Below are 18,479 nucleotides of genomic sequence, written 5' to 3' on the forward strand. Positions count from 1 at the left end.
TCAGGCGACAGATGGGGACGCTGAGGTTCAAAATAGGGAGTCGGCGCAGAAGGGCCCGCCCGTCACTGCGGAGCGGGGGGTGAGCCCGAGGTGGGCCGACTCCCCATCCGGTGTTTGTTCCTCTGCACCAAGCCCTTGAGGAAGTGACTTCAGGTTAAACAAAAGGCTGCCTGAGTCCACACAGCAGGGAGGGAACATCTGGAAGCTGTTAACCCAGAGGTGGGCTGGGCCGGCCATGTAAACAGGCTCCAGGAGATGGGACAAATCCACGCACAGAAGGGTTTGCAGATGACTTCTGGAACTTACGGGAGGAGGGCTGCAGCCACTGCATGTGTCCCTCGCCGTTCCCGCCGGGCACCCAGGTGGCTGGCTCGGGAGCCCCAGAGCTGCCACGGCGGGAAGGGCCTAGAGGGGCCCCTGGAGGCCAGGCTGCCACTCACTCTCCTTCTTTGGCCACAGGTGTGGGGCTCCCAGGTGTATACCCAGGTGGAGTGCTCCCAGGCGCAGGTGAGAGCAAGCAGGAGAAGGGGACCCTGTAGCAAGGAGAGCAGACCCTGGCAACCTCCCCAGTGGCCCCCCACCTCCCCCGAAGCCGAGGCCACCAGAGACCTTGGGTCCTGACCGGCATTTTCCCCCTAAGCATCAAAGCTCAGGCTACAGGCATCAGATCTCTGGTTGTCTTTTCCCTACGAAGATCCACAAGCTTCCCCTGGCCCCCCAGCGCCCTGAACCCATGCCCAGACCCAGACGTCATCACAGCCTGCAGTGGGCCCCCAAGGACAGACCAAGTCCCCAGTGTGGCCAGCTGTTTCCCAAAAGCCATAAGTCACCAGGGGCCCCACCCAGTGCATCCGCCCTGCAGGAGGCCCTTGGAGCTGCCCTCTCAACCTCCTTTCCCCACCAGGGCCCGGCCACCCCACCCAACATGTGACCTCTTGAATTCCCCCAAAAGCCCAGACTTGGGCTGCTCTGTGGGATTGGCTGGCAGAGTGTCCCTCCCTCGGCCCCTCCCTGCCATGGTGGCCCAGCCCCAGGGGAGACAGGAGAGGTGACAGCACTGGACACTGGCAAATGGAGTGTCACCCAGCCAGAGCAGATGACTGCTTTGTGTTTGCTTGTCAATCACATCCAGTGAGAGCCCCCCAAGGTCACAGGCCTCCCCGACCTGCAGGCTCTCCCCACTTCTGGCAGGCTTCTACCGTCTGCCTTCTCTGATGAGGGTGAGCAGGGCGGCGGGAAATTAGCTCCAGTTTTGAGACAGGCCAACAGAAACACAGAAGCACACGGCTAGGAAATAGGGTTAAAACTTCTGACCTTGGGTCAGATGGGGAAGAAAAGTCACTACCAAAGAGGCCCTCCCCCCACCCTGTGAGCCATGCCAGTAGCTGACAGTCAGTGCAGAAGGAGGCCAGCTGTGTCACTGACGGGTGTGGCGCCGGGCTGGACCTTCCAGGCCGGCCTTCCCACGCCCACTGCGAGCCCCCTCTTTGCCCCTTCAGGAGCTCGGTTCCCTGGTGTAGGGGTGCTCCCTGGGGTTCCCACTGGAGCAGGAGTCAAGCCCAAGGCCCCAGGTATGTTGCCAGCTGGGCTGGGGACCCATGGTGGGAATCTCCATTCACCCTCAGCCCCCTCCGTCCTGGGGTGAGGGGCGGGGACCCTGGGCTCAGCTGGCTGAGATGGGCGGCACATCTCTCAGAAATCCCCGAGTGTGTGCGAGGCAGCGTGAGCTGGGAGGTCTGGGCAGAAGTGGCCACGGCTCGGGTCAGCCGGCCCCTCGGCACTGCCATTGGTGCGTAGGCCCTGTGCCCGTGGTGGCAGGGCTGCAGTGATGGCTCCTTGTCCCTGCAGGTGGAGGCGGAGCTTTTGCTGGAATCCCAGGTAAGGCAAGGCTGGGTCCCCCATGCCAATGAGGGTGGGCAGGCCAACGGGTCTGCCAGCCGGGCAGGAGATCCTCCCCTGGGAGGGGCTGGCGTACCTACTGCTGCAGGCCTCGGACTGGCTTCAGCACAAAGTGACGTCAATCACAGGCCTGCTTCCCCCGTCCCCACCCTCTGTCTGGGAGCCCAAATGAGCCCAGAAAGCCCAGAAGTCTGTGCCAAATGCCACAAGGGCTACAGGCCCTGAGTGTGGCCCAAGCCCCAGGAGGGAGAGTGTCCGGCAGCTTCCAGAAGGAAGTGGCCCATCACTGGGGATTGCTCTGCTGGCAGATGAGAAAGAGGCAGGAAGGCCCTCTAGGCACTAGGATGGTTTCCGGATTCCGGATGCCACGGGAGCTCATTCTGTCTGAGCAGAAGGTGGAGCATGAGGCTGGGGGCTTTGCAGGGGCCGCTGGCTCGAGTGACTGGGACCTCATTTTGCTCTCCTTGTTCCCACAGGAGTTGGACCCTTTGGAGGTCAGCAGCCTGGAGTCCCTCTGGGGTACCCCATCAAGGCACCCAAGCTGCCAGGTAAGGCAGAAGGAGGATTCGAGAGACACCACTCACTGGGCCTCCCTACTGGGAAGCCAGCTTGAAAGGGGACTTGTTTGGCCACCTGTGTCTTGGGGTGGACGAGGGTAGACAGGAAACCTGGTATTAAAGCCCATTGCTGGTCGCCAGCAAAGGGAAGCAGGGGGAAGCCATCCTGCAAGTGTTGGTCTCACTCCCATGCACACACATGCACAGAGACCCATAGCCCTGATGGGAAACCGCTTGTGTTGATGGTAAGAAACACCATTCACTGGAAAGACTCCTCTGGTGTCGACCCACCTCCACCCCAGCAATCAGCTCACATGATGAGCTGTTTCCTGATGGGGAGGAGAGTAAGGAAGATACGCAGACTCTGGGGCCATGGCAGGGCCTGGATTGGTAGAAGAACGGGTGTCCCATCATGCCCTGGGGCAGGGGTGTCCTCTCCCTCCTCCACCAAGGCCTCTGCTCTCCCGAGAGCCTCTGAGGGCAGCTCACAGCCCTGGTGGAGGCGGCGCAGTCTTGGGCGGTGGGAATAGGTCTGTCTACCCAGGTAGTGGGGGCCCAGTGAGGCATGGGGCCGCCATGGGGCAGCCCCTGATCCCACACTCCATCTCCTCAGGTGGCTACGGACTGCCCTACAGCACTGGGAAACTGCCCTTTGGTAAGGCCCTCTTAGACTGGCGGGCTTCTGGCTCTCTCCAGCTGCAGGGTTCTGGCAAGGGAGCTGTGGCCCCAGCTCAGGGCTAAGAGAGCACCAGCTGGAGGGAGCGGGGGTGTGGAGTCTTGGAACGGGAGTCCCCGAAGGAGGGGACATGGAACTTGGACTCAGAGAGCCTCGCTGTCAATCCTGGCCCTCGCATTTATCACCAGGTCTTGGGAGAACCAGTTTCTTCTCTGAGCCTCAGTGTCTTTGTCTGTAAAATGGGAGTAACCATCCCATACACATTTGTATTTAACTCTGGCTGGGTGGGAGACAGGTGGAGACTCTGGGTGGCCTGGCCCTTGAAGGGCAGGGGAGGGGGCAGCCACAGTGAGGTCCACGTGGATGCCCAGAGCCTCTCGTTTCGCAGGCTATGGGCCTGGAGGAGTAGCTGGTGCCGCAGGCAAGGCCGGGTACCCGACGGGGACAGGTAAGGAGAGCCTCACCCCACTGCCAGCCAAAGGGGGCACTAATTACCGAGCCTCCATAAAGCAGGCCAGCCCACCCTACATCCAGACCCCGGTCTGAGCCTGGAGAAGGATCCTCAACCTCTGCATGCTATGAAACCCCACATCCACACCCAGATGTGAACCAGTTGTTTTCTTTTTTTTTTTTTTTTATAAATCTATTTATTTATTTATTTTTGGCTGTGTCGGGTCTCTGTTGCTGTGCGCGGCTTTCTCTAATTGCGGCGAGCGGGGGCTACTCTTCATTGCAGTGCGAGGGCTTCTCATTGCGGTGGCTTCTCTTGTTGTGGAGCACAGGCTCTAGGTGTGCGGGCTTCAGTAGTTGTGGCACGTAGCCTCAGCAGTTGTGGTGCATGGGCTTAGCTGCTCTGCGGCATGTGGGATCCTCCTGGACCAGGGCTTGAACCCGTGTCTCCTGCATTGGCAGGCGGATTCTTAACCACTGCGCCACCAGGGAAGCCCTGAACCAGTTGGTTTTCTTGGGGCTGGAATAGGTGGGCTCTGGAGATGCAGGGGCACATTTTCCAGAGTCTCTCTCCTTCCTCTCCCCCAGGGGTTGGCGCACAGGCGGCAGCAGCAGCAGCAGCTAAAGCAGCAGCAAAGCTTGGTGAGTACGCCTGGAGTCCCTGCCTGCTAGCTGCCAGCCCCCCAGCCTCTCCACCCCTATTACCACGGAGAGCCTTCCTCACAGATAACTAACTAAGGTGGCCCCTCCCCACTCCACCCCCATTTATCCAACTTTTGCAGCGCCACCCGTTCCTCTCTTCTTCCATGCACCCATTCATTCATTCTTTTTTCCATCCATCCATTCACTCCACCCTCCAATCCTCCATTCCTCCATCCCTCCATCCATCTCTCCATCCATCCACCCATCCCTCCATCCATCCATTCATCCATCCCTCCCTCCTTCTGTCCCTCCCTCCATCCATCCATCCATTCATCCATCCCTCCCTCCCTCCATCCAACCATTTCAGAGACCGGGGACAGTTAAGAGCTCTGCTGGAGAATGTTGGCACTGCTGCGGGAGTCAAGAGGGAGACGTTGTTTCTACCTGGGGATAATCAGGAAGCGTTCTCAGAGAGAATATTTGATTCAGGCCTTAAAATATAGGTGGAGTTTGCCATGTGGTTAAAATAGGAGGGAATGGGTAAAAGTTTGGTTAGAATGATAATTTTAGGTGGTACCTATATGAGCATTTAAACAATTTAATAGTTTAATATCAATTTAATATGCACTATAAAACTTTTAACTAGCTCCTCAAGCCCACGATCCCTTGGTTAGTAGATGTGGCATGGCCTTCTCTATGCCCACGTGGGGAGCAAAGTGGGCATCTGTCCCCCTGTCCCAGGTGATTCCCCAGTTCAGAGTCAGATCATGGGTGGTGAAGTCTTCACCTCTACCCCAATCCCAGGGGAGCCCTTCCTGTAGCCTGTAGCACTGAGCTGGAGGCCTGCCCCACGGAGGCCCCACAAGCCCTCCCTCCAAGCCCCCAAGGCTGGAGGGGATGGCTGGAATGTGGGAGCAGGAGAGTGGGACGGCAAGGGGCTGCCAGAGCTAGGCAGCCAGGCGCTTGGATTACAAACTTGGCCGCGTCTTCGGAACACAGGGAGAGGAAGTCTTGAACATTCTTGCAGGGGCCCCCCTGGCCCGGGGAGCGGCCGCTTGTGGTTTCTCAGTATGTGGCAGTGATTAGAATGGGATTTGTCTGAAAACATACAAGTCCCTTAATGAGGGTGTTGAAATGGACACTTTGGGGGTGAGTCAAGGAACAGTGGGGTGGGGGCCTTCCCAAGCCGGCCCAGCTGGAGACGCCTGGGCCTCATTCCCAGAGGAGATTGCGCTGTGAAAAACATCAGCATCCAAGTAGCCTCCTGCCTGGCTTCGGGAGGGGCCCCTGGGAGCCACATTTGCACTATCCCCCTCCTGACAGGTGCCGGAGGAGCCGGAGTTCTCCCAGGTGGTGGCATTCCTGGCGGACCCGGCGTGATTCCTGGCATCGGAGGCATCGCAGGTCGTGTCCATTCCAGCAGGGTGTGGAGGGTGTCCTTGAGAACGCTGTAGGGGAAGGGCCTCACCTTCTGTGGCTCTTTCTCCAGGGGTCGGGGCTCCAGATGCTGCTGCTGCTGCTGCCGCTGCCGCTAAGGCAGCCAAATATGGTGAGTGGGGGGCAGGGGGCAGGACCACAGGGGGCAGGACCAGGGCTCCGGCCAGCCCTGGCCTCTGCATGGGCCTTGGAGACCCTAGTCCTATAAGGCTGGATGGACTTGGCCTTTGTCCGTCTGGGGCACCGTCCCTCGCCAGGCATCACCGTCATGCCTCCTTGCTTCTGCCCATTCTGGCCACTCTGCCTGGGAGACTCTCTCCAGCGCTCTCCACTGACTGACTCAGCAGAGGGCGGGGACCCTGTGGAGCATCTGTCTCCTCCCACTTTACCCTCAGGGCCAGCCAGAGCTGCTTCGCCAACTGCCTGGGTGCCCAGTGGAGCGTTCTGACTCTGCTTTAGAGCTAGATCGCGCTCTTCCCAACCATAGATCCAAACCCTTAGAGCTCTGTCGGGGTTCCCTCACTTCCCTCCCCTTCTCTCGGATGACTTGGATCCATGCAGATGCAATGCCCGCTCACCTGGGATCCTGCACTCAGGACCTGCCACTCCCGTAGTTCCCCAGAGTCGTGCCCCTGGAGGCCCTCTGAGGTTCCCACAGGGTCCAGGCCAGGGGAACAATCCTTTCCTGCCACAGGAGCTGCTGGAGGCTTAGTGCCTGGTGGGCCAGGCTTTGGCCCAGGAGCAGTCGGCATCCCAGGAGTTGGAGTCCCAGGTGTTGGGGTCCCAGGTGTTGGAGTCCCTGGTGTTGGAGTCCCAGGTGTTGGAGTCCCTGGTGTTGGAGTCCCAGGTGTTGGGGTCCCAGGTGTTGGAGTCCCAGGTATTGGGGGCCCGGGCATCATGGGTAGACCAGGTGAGCTTGGCTCTGTGTGTGTGTGTGTGTGTGTGTGTGTGTGTGTGTGTGTGTGTAAGAGAGAGATGTTGAAATTATTGCCAAGACTTCTGTATTCTCCCTGACACCTCCCCACTCTATCCTCTTCTCTCCACACCGTTGGTCATCTTCTCTCCCTTGGGATATAACCACCTCCTATTTAACTACAGCCAGCATCATCCTGAATTCACCTTTTGGCTGTCAGTGTGCTCCTGGGGGCAGGAGCCATGTCTTTTTCACCTCTGTGTTCCCAGCCCTTAGCTGAATATGTGCTCAGTAAATGCTGGATAGATGGGTGGGTAGGTAGATGGGTGGATAGATGGATGGGGGCGTGGATGGGCAGAGGGACAGCTAGAGAGGTAGGTGAATGGCCATGTGGATGAGTAGGCAAATTGATGGATGAGAGAGTGGGTGGTGGGTGGATGAAGGGACAGATACAAGGATGGGTGGTTACATGGATGGATAAATAGATATAGGTAAAATGGTGGATGGTGAGATAAATGGGTAAATGGAAAGAGAGATGAATAGGCAGGTGGGGGACAAGATAAGTTGTTAGAAGGATGGATGGATGGATGGATGGATGGATAAGCACATGGGTAAATGAGCAGATGAATGGGTGGGTAGAAGGCAAACACAAAATGGATGGGGAACTTCCCTGGCAGTCCAGTGGTTAAGACTCTACGCTCCCAATGCAGGGGGTGAGGGTTTGATCCCTGGTCGGGGAACAAAGATCCCACGTGCCGCCGCGAAAAAAAGAAAATCAAAATGGTTGGTTAGTTAGATATTTAGGTGAATGGATAGATACACAGATGGATGGATAAATGCATGTGAGGGTGGACAGAGAGATAAGTGGTTGAGTGGGTAGATTGAGGTCCAAAGATAGACAAATGGGCAGCCATATGGGAAGGTCAGCAGATAGATGAATGGGTGGCTGGTTAGACAGATGGACAGATGGCTTGATGGAGATATGTATGGGTAAATGGATGGACAACTCTGTGTTGGCTCAACAGATAGAAAGAAGATGGACTGAAAGACAGATGGGTGGACAGAGGGATATATATAGCACATCTCTGCTCCATTCTGTTCTGAGCATTTGTGTTTCCCTTGATCTCTCCAGGGGCTGTGCCACCAGCTGCAGCTGCTAAAGCAGCAGCCAAAGCGGCCAAATTCGGTGAGTCCTGTGCTGACAGCTCCGCCCCACCCTATTCTGGCCTTTACTTGCCAGAACTAAAGGACCATCATCTTCTAGTCCCCGTTGTACAGCCCAGAGAAGGGGAGTGACTTGCCCAGGGTCACACAGCAAGTCACTGGCAGAGCTGGGACTTGGCCCTGTTGGGCCCCAGGACCATGTCTCCCCCAGTTGTCTCCCACCATGAGGCCAAGGGACTGGGTGATAGGAGAGTCCCAGTACGGCCTTCCCAGTGGAGACAGTGTCCCTGACCCGCCCTGCTCTGGCCAGGACCCACTCAGAGGAGCCCAAGCCTGGCTGGGGATAGGGGACCTGTGCGCAGTCTTTCCATCTTCAACAAAGAGGCCCTTCCCCAAGCGCTCAGAGAAGAGAGGGGCTGGAGACACACTGCGGGGTGTCAGTAGGGAGGAAATTGGAGGTGGACCCAGGTATCCCATGGTTTCCTGTCCTTCACGGACCAGACTTGGGGGAAGCTCGCATCCTCTTCTCCAGTCCAGCATGTCCCCCAGAGCCCTTCCCAGCCTCTCTCATTGAGATCATTTTCCACTTGCTTCTCTTCTCTCTGCAGGGGCCAGAGGCGGAGTGGGAGTTGGAGGTATTCCCACTTACGGCGGCGTTGGTGCTGGGGGCTTTCCTGGCTACGGTGTCGGAGTCGGAGGTGTTCCTGGGGCTGGCATTTCCCGTGAGCCTTAGTTCCATGCAGGGGAAACAGGGATGGGGCAGGGGCTTGGGGGATGGGGTGGGGGAGGGTAGACTGGGCTCCGCCACCGAGCTCAGGGACGAGTTGGGGGAGAGCACAGGGAGGGTCTCCAGTGCCTTTGGGGCAAGAGCGCTGTCAGCACAGTCTGGCTGAGAGCCAGCAAGGTTTCTGAGTCTCTTTCTTTCTCCGCTCCTCTTAGCTGCAGCCCAGGCAGCGGCCGCCAAGGCAGCCAAGATCGGTAAGTGCCCCAGCCCTGCCTGTCCTCACGCCCAGGGCCGTGCCCTCCCTCCTCCCCACCGCAGCCCTGCTCTCCTGCAGGGCCCAGGCTCAAAGCTCAGAGCAATTCTCCAACAGGAGGGCAGAGCAACGTCACACTAGGGCCTCCAGGGCTGAAATGGCCTGGGTCAAGGTCGGAAGCCCGTGGGCCCATCCTCCAAAGCCACAGTGACGTTTTCTGTGCTTTTCATTTGCCCACCATTAGGATCATTGGTACCTGGCTTATCACCCCCAGACCAGCGCGTTAAAGGTGCCCGTCCATACACAACCACGCTGCCATTATGCAACCCCTACCTCCACCCTCTGCTCCCCCAAGAAGGGGGCACTTCAAGGGCAGAGCTGGATGCTCTTCACCCCTCCAGGTGCTGCAGGAGCAGGAGCCCTGGGAGGGCTGGTGCCCGGTGCCGGAAAAATACCAGGTGTGCCAGGCGCTGAAGGGGTACCAGGTGAGCTGTGTCCCCAACCCAGACATGGGTTTGGCTTATCTCGTGGAAGGGACCCTGGAGGTGGCCTATGTAAAGTGTACCATTTTACAGATGACAAGACTGAGCCCAGAGACAAGGGTAGAGACAAAGCAATTTCCCTTAGTTTGGAGGGAAGAGCCCCCATGGGATTCCAGATTGCTGAGTGAACCCGGCAATTCCCCTACCTGCCCCGGGGACGCTCAGGATGTCAGCCCAATAAGGCAGTGGAACTCTGCTTTACCAGGGTTGGGAGGCCTCGTTCACCCCTCACGGGGCCTTTGTGGTTTCTGATCAGGTGGGAGGGCCTGTGTCAGCCTTTGTTTCCCCAGCACTCTTTCTCCAAGGGGAAGAGATTAAGAATTACAATGAGATTAATTTACAGCCTTCCTTGATTGTTTTTTTCCCACCAGAAGATTTCTCTTCTGCATTTCCTCTTCTTTCTGGGAGGAAATTCCCCTTTTGAGTTTCCCCCCAAGAAATGTGGTGCTTCCTCTAATAGTTTTGGATACAGGCGTGATTAGGATTTTTAAAAACTAACATCACCTTCAGCAGAAAGCTCCAGAAATCTTTTAGACTGAGGTTTGGGAGAGACAGCTTCGAGCTGCCCTCCACCATGGGCAGAGCTAGAAGGCCACAGTCTCAGAGCTGCTTCTCAGGGAAGGGACGTGTCCAGGGCGGCCGGTGGGCCATCTGAGAGCGGGCCTGCCTCACGCTGGGTTTCCTGGGTGAGGGGACAGTTCCCTAGAGGTGGTCTCTGAGGTGCCTTTCCACCGTGGAGGGTGGGTAAGAGGGGGAAGGGATGCTGGGGACCACTCCTCACTCTTCACATCTCCACGGGCAGGGATCCAGGCAGCTGCAGCCGCCAAAGCAGCCGCCAAAGCAGCCCCGTTCGGTAAGTGAGCCCCCTGCAAGTCCTGTCTTCGACCCTCAGCCTAGAGCACTGCTCTCTTGTGACCCTGCCTTGGGGTTTGGCAGACCCCCCTCCTTAGGCTGTCATGTTCTGGGCGTGGGCCTTCCTCACAGCTTTTGGCCCATCTGACCACTCTGAGGGGTGTGGATGAAGTTTCTGATTAGGAAGGCGAAGTGAGAACAGGTGCTGGCGAGCCCTCCAGAACACACCCCCTACCCTTCCCAAAGCCACTGCTGCCTCCCAGTCCAGCTGGGGCCTTGCCCTGCTTCTGGAACAAATGTTGGGCTCCACTGGGCTCCCACCCACCCCAAGGGACAGCCATGTTCTTGCTCCCTGACAAGGTTCTCCATGTCCTGCTTCATCTGAGGGCCACCCCGGCAGCCCCAGCTTCCCATACCTTCCTGAGTATGGCATAGCAAAACAGCTCACTTTAGAGCCAGAGAAATCTTAACTTCAGGTCTGCTGACCCCCAAACTCACATATGACGAACAACCCTTTTTTGTAAAACTACCATTTGCTGAGGTAATCATTACACCAGCCTTATGAAATTGGTACCCTTATGCCCATTTCACAGATGTGGAAACTGAGGCTCCAAGAGCCTAAGAGACTTGCCCATAGTCACACAGCTAAATGGTGGCTGAGCTGAGTTTGGAAGCCAGTCCTGCCTGTCTTGCAGAGCTCCCTTTACTACATAAGTCTGCCTCCATCACCCTCAGGAGTCTCAAAGGGGCCCTTGTAACTCCAAAGTTTAAGAACTCCTGATCCTGCCCAGACCTCATATTAGGGATGAAGAAGCTGAGGCCCATCAAGGGAAAGTAACTTGTCCAAGGTCACACAGCAAGTCTGTGCCCAGCTAAGAACCCAGGGCTCCTGACCTCCAGCCCGCTGCTCCTTCCATTAGCTTCTGCCCTCCTCGATCAGTACTTGGTTAAGGATGAGCTCTTCTCTGTCTTGCAGGGTTAGTCCCGGGTGTCGGTGTGGGTCCCGGTGTCGGTCTGGGTCCCGGAGTCGGCGTGGGTCCCGGTGTCGGCATTGGCCCCGGTGGTGTCATAGGTAAGCAGTGTGAGCAAGTGGGCCTGAGGGGCCTCCGAATGCTCCACGGGTGCCGTCCTTGAACCCCCTCTCTCTCCTCCCAGGAGTAGGGGCCCCAGCTGCAGCCAAATCCGCTGCTAAGGCGGCCGCCAAAGCCCAGTTCCGTGAGTGCCCTGCCTGCCTTCTCTCCTCACCCCACAAGCCCAGGCCTGGCCCGGCGTGATCCAAGCCTAAACTGGACCCCAGGACATGCCATATCTCAGGCCTGCCCTGCAGCCTCGTGAGGCTCCCAAGGTGGCAGACAGAGGGAGTGGAAGTGCAGATTTGGCCTGAGGGAGACCTGGGTTCGAGTCGTGAGCCACACACTAGCTGAGTGACCTCTGAGTTTCCTGTCCTCCCGTGTGGGTACTGATGGCACCTGTCACAGAGGCTTGTTAGGAGAATCCAATGAGTTCATCCAAAAGGGAGGAACAGGAGGTTAGGCTAAAAAGGGCAGTGGTGTCCAGAGTGTGTATCCCTGAATGCCAGCCTGCGGAAGGGCTGGACTTGGTGGTCAGTGAGAGTTTTAGGAAGACCATTCTTGTGGCAGCGTAGAGGGCAGATTAAGGGGGTCTGGGCCCCTTCCTTGGGGTCTGACTCAGCTCCCTGAGCCGGACACCCCCAAAAGGGCCTGTTCCCTGCCTGCTGCCGCCACCCCACTCCCCATCTCCCGCAGGGGCCGCCGCTGGGCTTCCTGCCGGCGTTCCCGGGTTTGGAGCCGGTGTTGGAGTTCCCGGACTTGGAGTTGGTGTTGGAGTTCCTGGATTTGGGGCAGGTGCAGGTGAGGGGCCTTCTAGGGGCTGAACAGAAACGCCCCTGACCTCAGAGGAGGGAGACCTCTCCTCCCAGCCTGTCCCCTCCACTCAGAGATATGCAGTAAATTCCCCGTTATGTTCTCCTGAGCAGTTAGAGACAACTGGGGTAACAGATGCGGGCAGGCCAGGCAAAAGGTCCTCTTCTGCCAGACTTCAGAGTTTCTGTCTCCTCAGTGGAAGGGTGCCAGGGCTCCAAACTGAGAAGAAGCCCACCACCCAAGGAAGGAGGCTGGAGGTCCCTGGGGTCAGTGGTGTGTGTGGGCTAGCCTGGCTCCCCTTCAGCAGTGTGCTGTGGCAAGAGGGCCACTAGGAACTCTAGCTCTTCGTCTGCTAGTTACTGAGCCTGCTCTGTGTCCACCCTCAGGCAGACCATGCCGGGCCTAGAGGAGACGGGAGGGGACAGATGGAAGGAGGAGGCACGGTTCAGCCCTCAAGCACCCACAGACCAGACTGGTAGAGGCACAGTTAGACACTGAAGCTCTGTACTTGGCTGGGTGAGCTCCTGGCTGCAGAGCCACAGCTTCAGGGCTTTGAGAGAAGCAAAGAAGGCTGAGGAAGTCAAGGAGGGCTCCCTGGAGGAAGCAGAATCCCCAGGCACAGAGCTCAGCTGCTGACCACCCCACTTTTCCTTTTGCCCTTTTCCGCAGTACCCGGAGCCCTGCCCGCAGCTAAAGCTGCCAAGTATGGTGAGTGCACCCCACACACCATCCCTGACAGCACCTGGTCACCCGGCTCCCCTCTCCCTGGGCCAGGGCCCGATGCCTGGAGCCTACAGCGCAGGGCTGGGATGGTCAGGATGGAAAAAGGCAGTTTCTAGGAAGCATCAATGATGGTTCAGCGGACTCTGGCTCCTGCCCACTAAATGCCTAGCGTGCCTCCAGCCCCGGGACAACCAAAACCGCCCTTCACAGTTCCAGCCCCCCTGGGGGCAGTTTCACTTTGGTGAGGACCATGGTCCCTAAGACCCCTCAGGCCCTGACCATTTCATGGGGCCCAAGGCCAGGGAGGGGCCAGGGCTGTTGTCCCAGCAAAGCCAGGACTCCTCATCTGGGCCCCTGCCTCCCTGTCAGCATGACTGCGCCCGCCACGAGCCACAAGGACGTGGCAGACCTGCCCTCCCCCTACACTTGGCATTCGGGCAGCCCTGCCTGGCCAGATCCACACTGTCTATGTCCCCCTGCATTCCTGGCCTCCTGGGATCTGGGCTGGGGCCTCCGCCAGGGAACTGCCAACCAGGCCTGGCTGGTCCACGTGGGGCCAGTTTCCACCTCGGAAAATCCCAGCTTCCTCAGCCCCCCGCCCACGGCGGGCCTGATGACCCACAGGCCCCTCTCCTGTTCCTTGCTGGCGGCTCTGCTGGCCTGAGTTCGTCAGCCATTGCCAGGGAAACGGAGCAGTTAAGGCCTCTGGCTCCGAGGTCATTTCCTGCCCATGAAACCGTGAACACATTGCTTAACCACCGCTGTGCCTCAGCTCTCTCATCTGCGAAATGGGGCTACTAGTGCCTACGTTTCCTGCTGCCCGGAGCGGTCTGATAAGTGTGGCACACGGACCATGAGTGTCCCCCTAAAGCGCTAGCTATAACTCCTGCTGCTGCTGCTACTGGCAGCTCTGTACTGGACAGTGCTTCACACTCAGAGGTCCTTTCACTATCCAAACACCTACAGGTGAGCAGGAGTAAGGATCATCATCTCCTTTATAAAGATGCAACTCTGCGGCTCAGAGAGGTGACGGCTATGATGAGTGGAGAAAACAGATTCAAACCCAGGGCTGTCAGGACCCGAGACTAGGCTTCCACCCTTGGCAGCCTGTGGCCACAGCCACCACTGTGACCACCTGCAGGTCCCAGCACCAGCCCGGGAGGAAGGAGAGGAGACAGGCAGGCTGAGGCTCAAGGGGCGTGCCCTTGCCCGATGCGTCAGGGCAGAACCGGACCGCAGACCCGGGTGTCTGGTTATGGATTTCTGTCCAATACGCCTTCCACTAGGTCACGTGGCCGCAGCCACCTGTCTACTTGCCTAGTAGCCCTGGGGCCGGGAGACCCCGTCCTTCAGAAGGGGGAGGATTGACTTTTTGTCCTCTCTGCACAGGAGCGGGAGGGGTCGGGGCCCTTGGAGAGCTTGGAGATCTTGGTGGAGCCGGTGTCCCAGGTGGTGTGGCAGGTGAGTTGAAACCCCGGGACAGGCTGGGCATGGAGGGAGACTGACCCATGGAGAGTCCCTCCCTGAGCCCCCTCTGTGTCCCCAGGAGCCGGACTCGATGCTGCGGCTGCTGCCGCCAAAGCTGCTGCCAAAGCCGCCCAATTTGGTGAGCACAGGCTTGAGGGGGGGCTGCCGCCAGGCTTCTAGGATTTGACGGGAGGGGAGGGGCTCGGCTCTGACCACGCACCACGGAGCGCATATTCCCTGACCTGTCCCTGAGGCCCTCAGGGGCATCGTCTCCCAGGGCCCCGGCCCACCTCCTGGCCCCACTAACCCTCCAAGGCCCCGGGGGCTCAGCCTCCACCTGGGTCCTGGGATGATCTCCCCACCCCACCCCCCACCTCCTCCCGCACCCCACCGCGGACAGACCAGCTGCTCTCACTTGCGGGGATTAATGCACAGCTCTCTCCTCAGGGTTGGGGGGAGTCGGTGGGCTCGGAGTCGGAGGACTTGGAGTTGTCCCAGGGGCCGGGGGCCTTGGAGGTAAGGGGTACTCTGGAATCAGTGAGTGCATGGCCGCCCCCTTCTCTGGGCTCCTGCAGTATTGGCAGGGGCCTGAGCAGGCTTAGCGAGGGCTGCCCCTTGCAGTTGGGTGTCCCAGTACTCTCCCTCTCTTTCAATTCACCCAACCACCTCAAGTGGGAATTCATTAGGGTAGTGATGGTTATGCCCATTTTCCAGAGAAGAAAAAGCAAAGCTTGGAGGGAAATTACTTTCCCAAAGTCTCTGCCATCATGGTGGACCTTACGGTAACATTTCTCTCTCTCTCGGGTCATCATTGTGTCTCCCTACCTGACCTGGCCTGAAGTCTCTTACCCCGTGTACTCCACAAGACTGGCCACACAGTAGGAGCTTAATAAAGACTTCTGGAAAGATGGACGGATGAAGGTGGGGTGGAGGGATGGTGGAAGGATGAGTCAGTAGGCTGATGGCAGATCGGTGGGCAGGTCAGGAGGGGGACATGACTTGGGGAGGAAGGAGATATTCCTGGGCTCTCACGCTCGCCATCTCCCCAGGTGTGCCCCCAGCTGCAGCTGCTAAAGCAGCCAAATTTGGTGAGTTGCTCCCGATGCCTCCCCCCCCCCCCCCCACCCAGGCCTGCAGGCTGCTTAGACCCCACCCCCACTGCCCTGTCCCCGCCCCGGCGCAGGCCTCAGTCCTGCTCACAATACCCCTGAAGGCCCATCCAGGAGATCCCTGACCCCAGATGCCAGAGGGGATGCTCAGGGTCCCTTAAACTGTGGCTCGTCCTCACCCACATCTGGCCTCTTCTCAGGTGCCGCTGGCCTTGGAGGTTTCCTAGGCGCCGCCAGGCCATTCCCAGTTGGAGGTAGGGACCACCTCTGCTGTGAAATCCTCAGCTCTGGCTGGCCCTGGAGGAGGCCTGGCTGCCTAGCAGCTGGGGCTCTGAAGCTGCATCTGGCACAGGGACACAGAGAGAGGGTGGAGGGGACAGTCCAGGAAAGGAGGCATCCTGGGCAGAGGGGCAGGCCTCAGGGTCAGGTGGACACATGTGACTCAGACACCAGGCCGACGAGCTGAGGCTATGGAGCTGCATCCCCGGATGCCAGGAGGGGCCCAGCTGTGTTAAGAAAGCTGCTTCGGCAGGGGGTAGGGGGCAGTGGGAGGAGGTGGTTCTAGTCGGAGAGGCAATAGGTGGGCCCTGCCCCCACCAACCCCAAACCCCTCCTGCAGGTGTCGCAGCAAGGCCTGGCTTCGGACTGTCTCCTATTTTCCCAGGTATGACCAGGCTCCCCTGCCCTGGGCCCCATCCTTCCTCCTTCCCTGGTTCATCTCCTGCTCAGAAGGGCTGAGCCAGGACCCGAAGGGTACCCCGCGCCCTCAGATTGCACAGAGTTGGGTTTCCCCTTCTCCTCTCCCTCCCGTGCCAAGCCAGGGAGCATCAGCTCTTCCAACACACCACGTTCATATGAGGCAAACTGAGGTTCAGAGAGTGCCAGGGACATGCTCAGGGTCACACAGTCACTGGTAGAGGCGGAGCCAAGGTCTTCCAACAGCCAAGCCCAGAACTTGGCCCTCCCCTCAGATGAGGCCCAGGCTGCCCGGGAGGGCTTGGTGGGCACCCCAGAGGTGGGCACACTCACGACCTCTCTCCTTGCCTTGTAGGTGGCGGAGCCGGGGGCCTGGGAGTTGGCGGTGAGTCTATCATAAGAACAAGGGGCTCCGTTTCAAGCAGGGCCCTGAGCTCCTGCTGAGGGAGTGGCTAGTGCAGCCACGGCCCTGGGCTGGCCCTAGGCGTGGGGACCTGAGGGAGCCCCACGGGGAATCACAGAAGCTGAAGTCAGCCCTGGGAGGTGGGGATATGGGGACCCTGATTCCTGGGGCTCCCAGCCGGGCACTCGACTGGGCACCAGCAGTGAGACAGGGACCTGGGGCAGCCCGGGTCTCAGGGTCTAACCAGAGAGGTTGACAAGGTCCCATAGAAAAGGAAAGAAACTGTAGGGAAGCACAAGCCCTGTTCAAGCAGGCGGTCAGGGAGGCTGAGCTGGAGCCTGTCAGTGGGCGTAAGGCTGCCCCCGGGAAGCGTGGCCAGGGTCTGACTGTGGTGGGAGAAGGTGCCGCAGAGCTGCTCAGTCCTCCACAGGCAGCAGGCCATCTGCAAGGAGCGAGGTTGGACAGGAGGGTCGGGCCGGGGTCAGAGAGGCCTTTGGAATCCGCTGCTACAAGATGGAGGCGCGTGGAGGGGCCGGGTGGGGGGTTGTCTGGGAGCGGAGGGAAGGCCTGGCCTCCTCCCCAATCCCGGCCTTCCCTCCACAGGCAAACCTCCCAAGCTCTATGGAGGGGCCCTGGGAGCCCTGGGATACCAAGGTGAGTAGAGACTCAGCCCCTGGAAGTGGGCGGGGGGTGAGGGGGTGGGTGTTGGGCAGAGGCAGAGTGATGGGGTCCATCAGCCTGGGAGAGAGGGCAGCACGTCAGACGAGGCCTGGCAGGGAGTGGGGAGGCTGGGGCAGAGCTGGACACCTTACCCGCCCCTTCTTCTACCTGCGACACAGACACGCAGAGCTGAGAGTGGGCCCAGGACCCTCCAGGTTCATCCAGGCCAGGCCTGGCTGCCCCTCCCTCCCTGGTACCCACACCTGCCCCTGCGGGAGGAGCGAGGGGCTGGGAGGGGGGGCAGAGAAGGAGAGAGAGGATGGAGGTGACAAAAAATTGAGCCCTGGAGTCAGGGGATAAGAGGGGTGGACCCGGCAGGGTGGGCAGAGGCGGCCCAGAGCCACACCCTTGCTCCAAGATGCAGATGTGTCTCTGGCAGTGTGTGGGGTGGGGTCTGATCACCACCCCCCAGGCATTTCCCAATGATGCCCAAAAGAGACCCAGAGAAGCCCCAGCTCTGCACCTGTGCCCAGCTCAGGCTACGGATCCCCTTTCCACCCCCCAACCTGCTTCCCACTGAGCAGATGAGACAGCCCAGGCCAGGGCAGGGAGAGGCAGAGGCAAGGGCAGCCTGACCTCGTCCACGGCGCCCAGCTCTCAGTCAGGCACCAGCTGGTGCCTGTGGCCCTGTCACACAAGCTCTCTTTTTGTTGGCTTTCTTTCCCAACAAACACCCTGGATGAGCTTCACAGAGAGAAAAGGATGGTGCTCACTGCCACCAGGTGGCAGTAATGAGCCACATCTCGCTCCCCCGGGGGTAGGCGCTACCCCAGGCCCTACTTCTGTGCCTTGATGATTTGAAATAAGGTTGACCCATCAGGCCCTCCGCCCGAGAGGGCAGGAGTCCTGCTACCACTCACCTGCTCGGTGGGAGTTTGTACAGCCGAAGAGCTCAGAGAGTGGCCTGGGGTCGTGTCCAGGCTTCCCGTGGCTTCTTGGAGCCTCTGTCCCCCGCTGTGATGATGTGGGTGTTAAGAACAGCTTGGAGTTGGGGGGAGTGGGCAAGGGCTTGAGAAGCAACCAAGACTGACCCTTGCGTGTGCCTCCCTGCACCTAGCTGGGGCCTGCCTGGGGAAATCCTGTGGCCGGAAGAGAAAGTGAGCTTCCCAGGACCCCTGACTCACGACCTCATCAACGTTGGTGCTACTGCTTGGTGGAGAATGTAAACCCTTTGTGACCCCCCCCATCCCATGCCCCCTCCTAAGTTCCCACCCCAGGAGGGAACAGGGCAGGCAGGGTGGCCTTGGAAATCCACAGGGCAAGCAAACAAGAGAGTGGTGGCCAAGTGAGCTCCTGGAAGCCCCCTCCTTCAGAGGCAAGGGGTGCGTGGGCTTGGCCCCTGCCCCCACCCCCTTCCCACCCAGGAGCT

General features: G+C 59.2%; 1 protein-coding gene across 1 annotated transcript in view; it reads left to right on the forward strand.

Moving 5' to 3' along the window:
- ELN (elastin) overlaps window positions 1-18,479 on the forward strand; it is a 32,097-nt gene that overhangs the window by 12,939 nt on the left and 679 nt on the right. The window contains 21 exon segments of the mRNA XM_065893167.1: window positions 460-507; window positions 1,500-1,571; window positions 1,849-1,878; window positions 2,376-2,447; window positions 3,070-3,111; window positions 3,521-3,580; window positions 4,171-4,224; window positions 5,548-5,628; window positions 5,714-5,773; window positions 6,356-6,553; window positions 7,707-7,760; window positions 8,347-8,436; window positions 8,678-8,716; window positions 9,117-9,209; window positions 10,060-10,110; window positions 11,086-11,181; window positions 11,265-11,324; window positions 11,876-11,980; window positions 12,662-12,700; window positions 14,105-14,176; window positions 15,232-15,265. Coding sequence (XP_065749239.1) covers window positions 460-507; window positions 1,500-1,571; window positions 1,849-1,878; window positions 2,376-2,447; window positions 3,070-3,111; window positions 3,521-3,580; window positions 4,171-4,224; window positions 5,548-5,628; window positions 5,714-5,773; window positions 6,356-6,553; window positions 7,707-7,760; window positions 8,347-8,436; window positions 8,678-8,716; window positions 9,117-9,209; window positions 10,060-10,110; window positions 11,086-11,181; window positions 11,265-11,324; window positions 11,876-11,980; window positions 12,662-12,700; window positions 14,105-14,176; window positions 15,232-15,265 — 1,450 coding nt within the window.

Source organism: Phocoena phocoena, chromosome 15, assembly GCF_963924675.1.
Source record: "Phocoena phocoena chromosome 15, mPhoPho1.1, whole genome shotgun sequence".
Classification (NCBI taxonomy): Eukaryota; Metazoa; Chordata; class Mammalia; order Artiodactyla; family Phocoenidae; genus Phocoena; species Phocoena phocoena.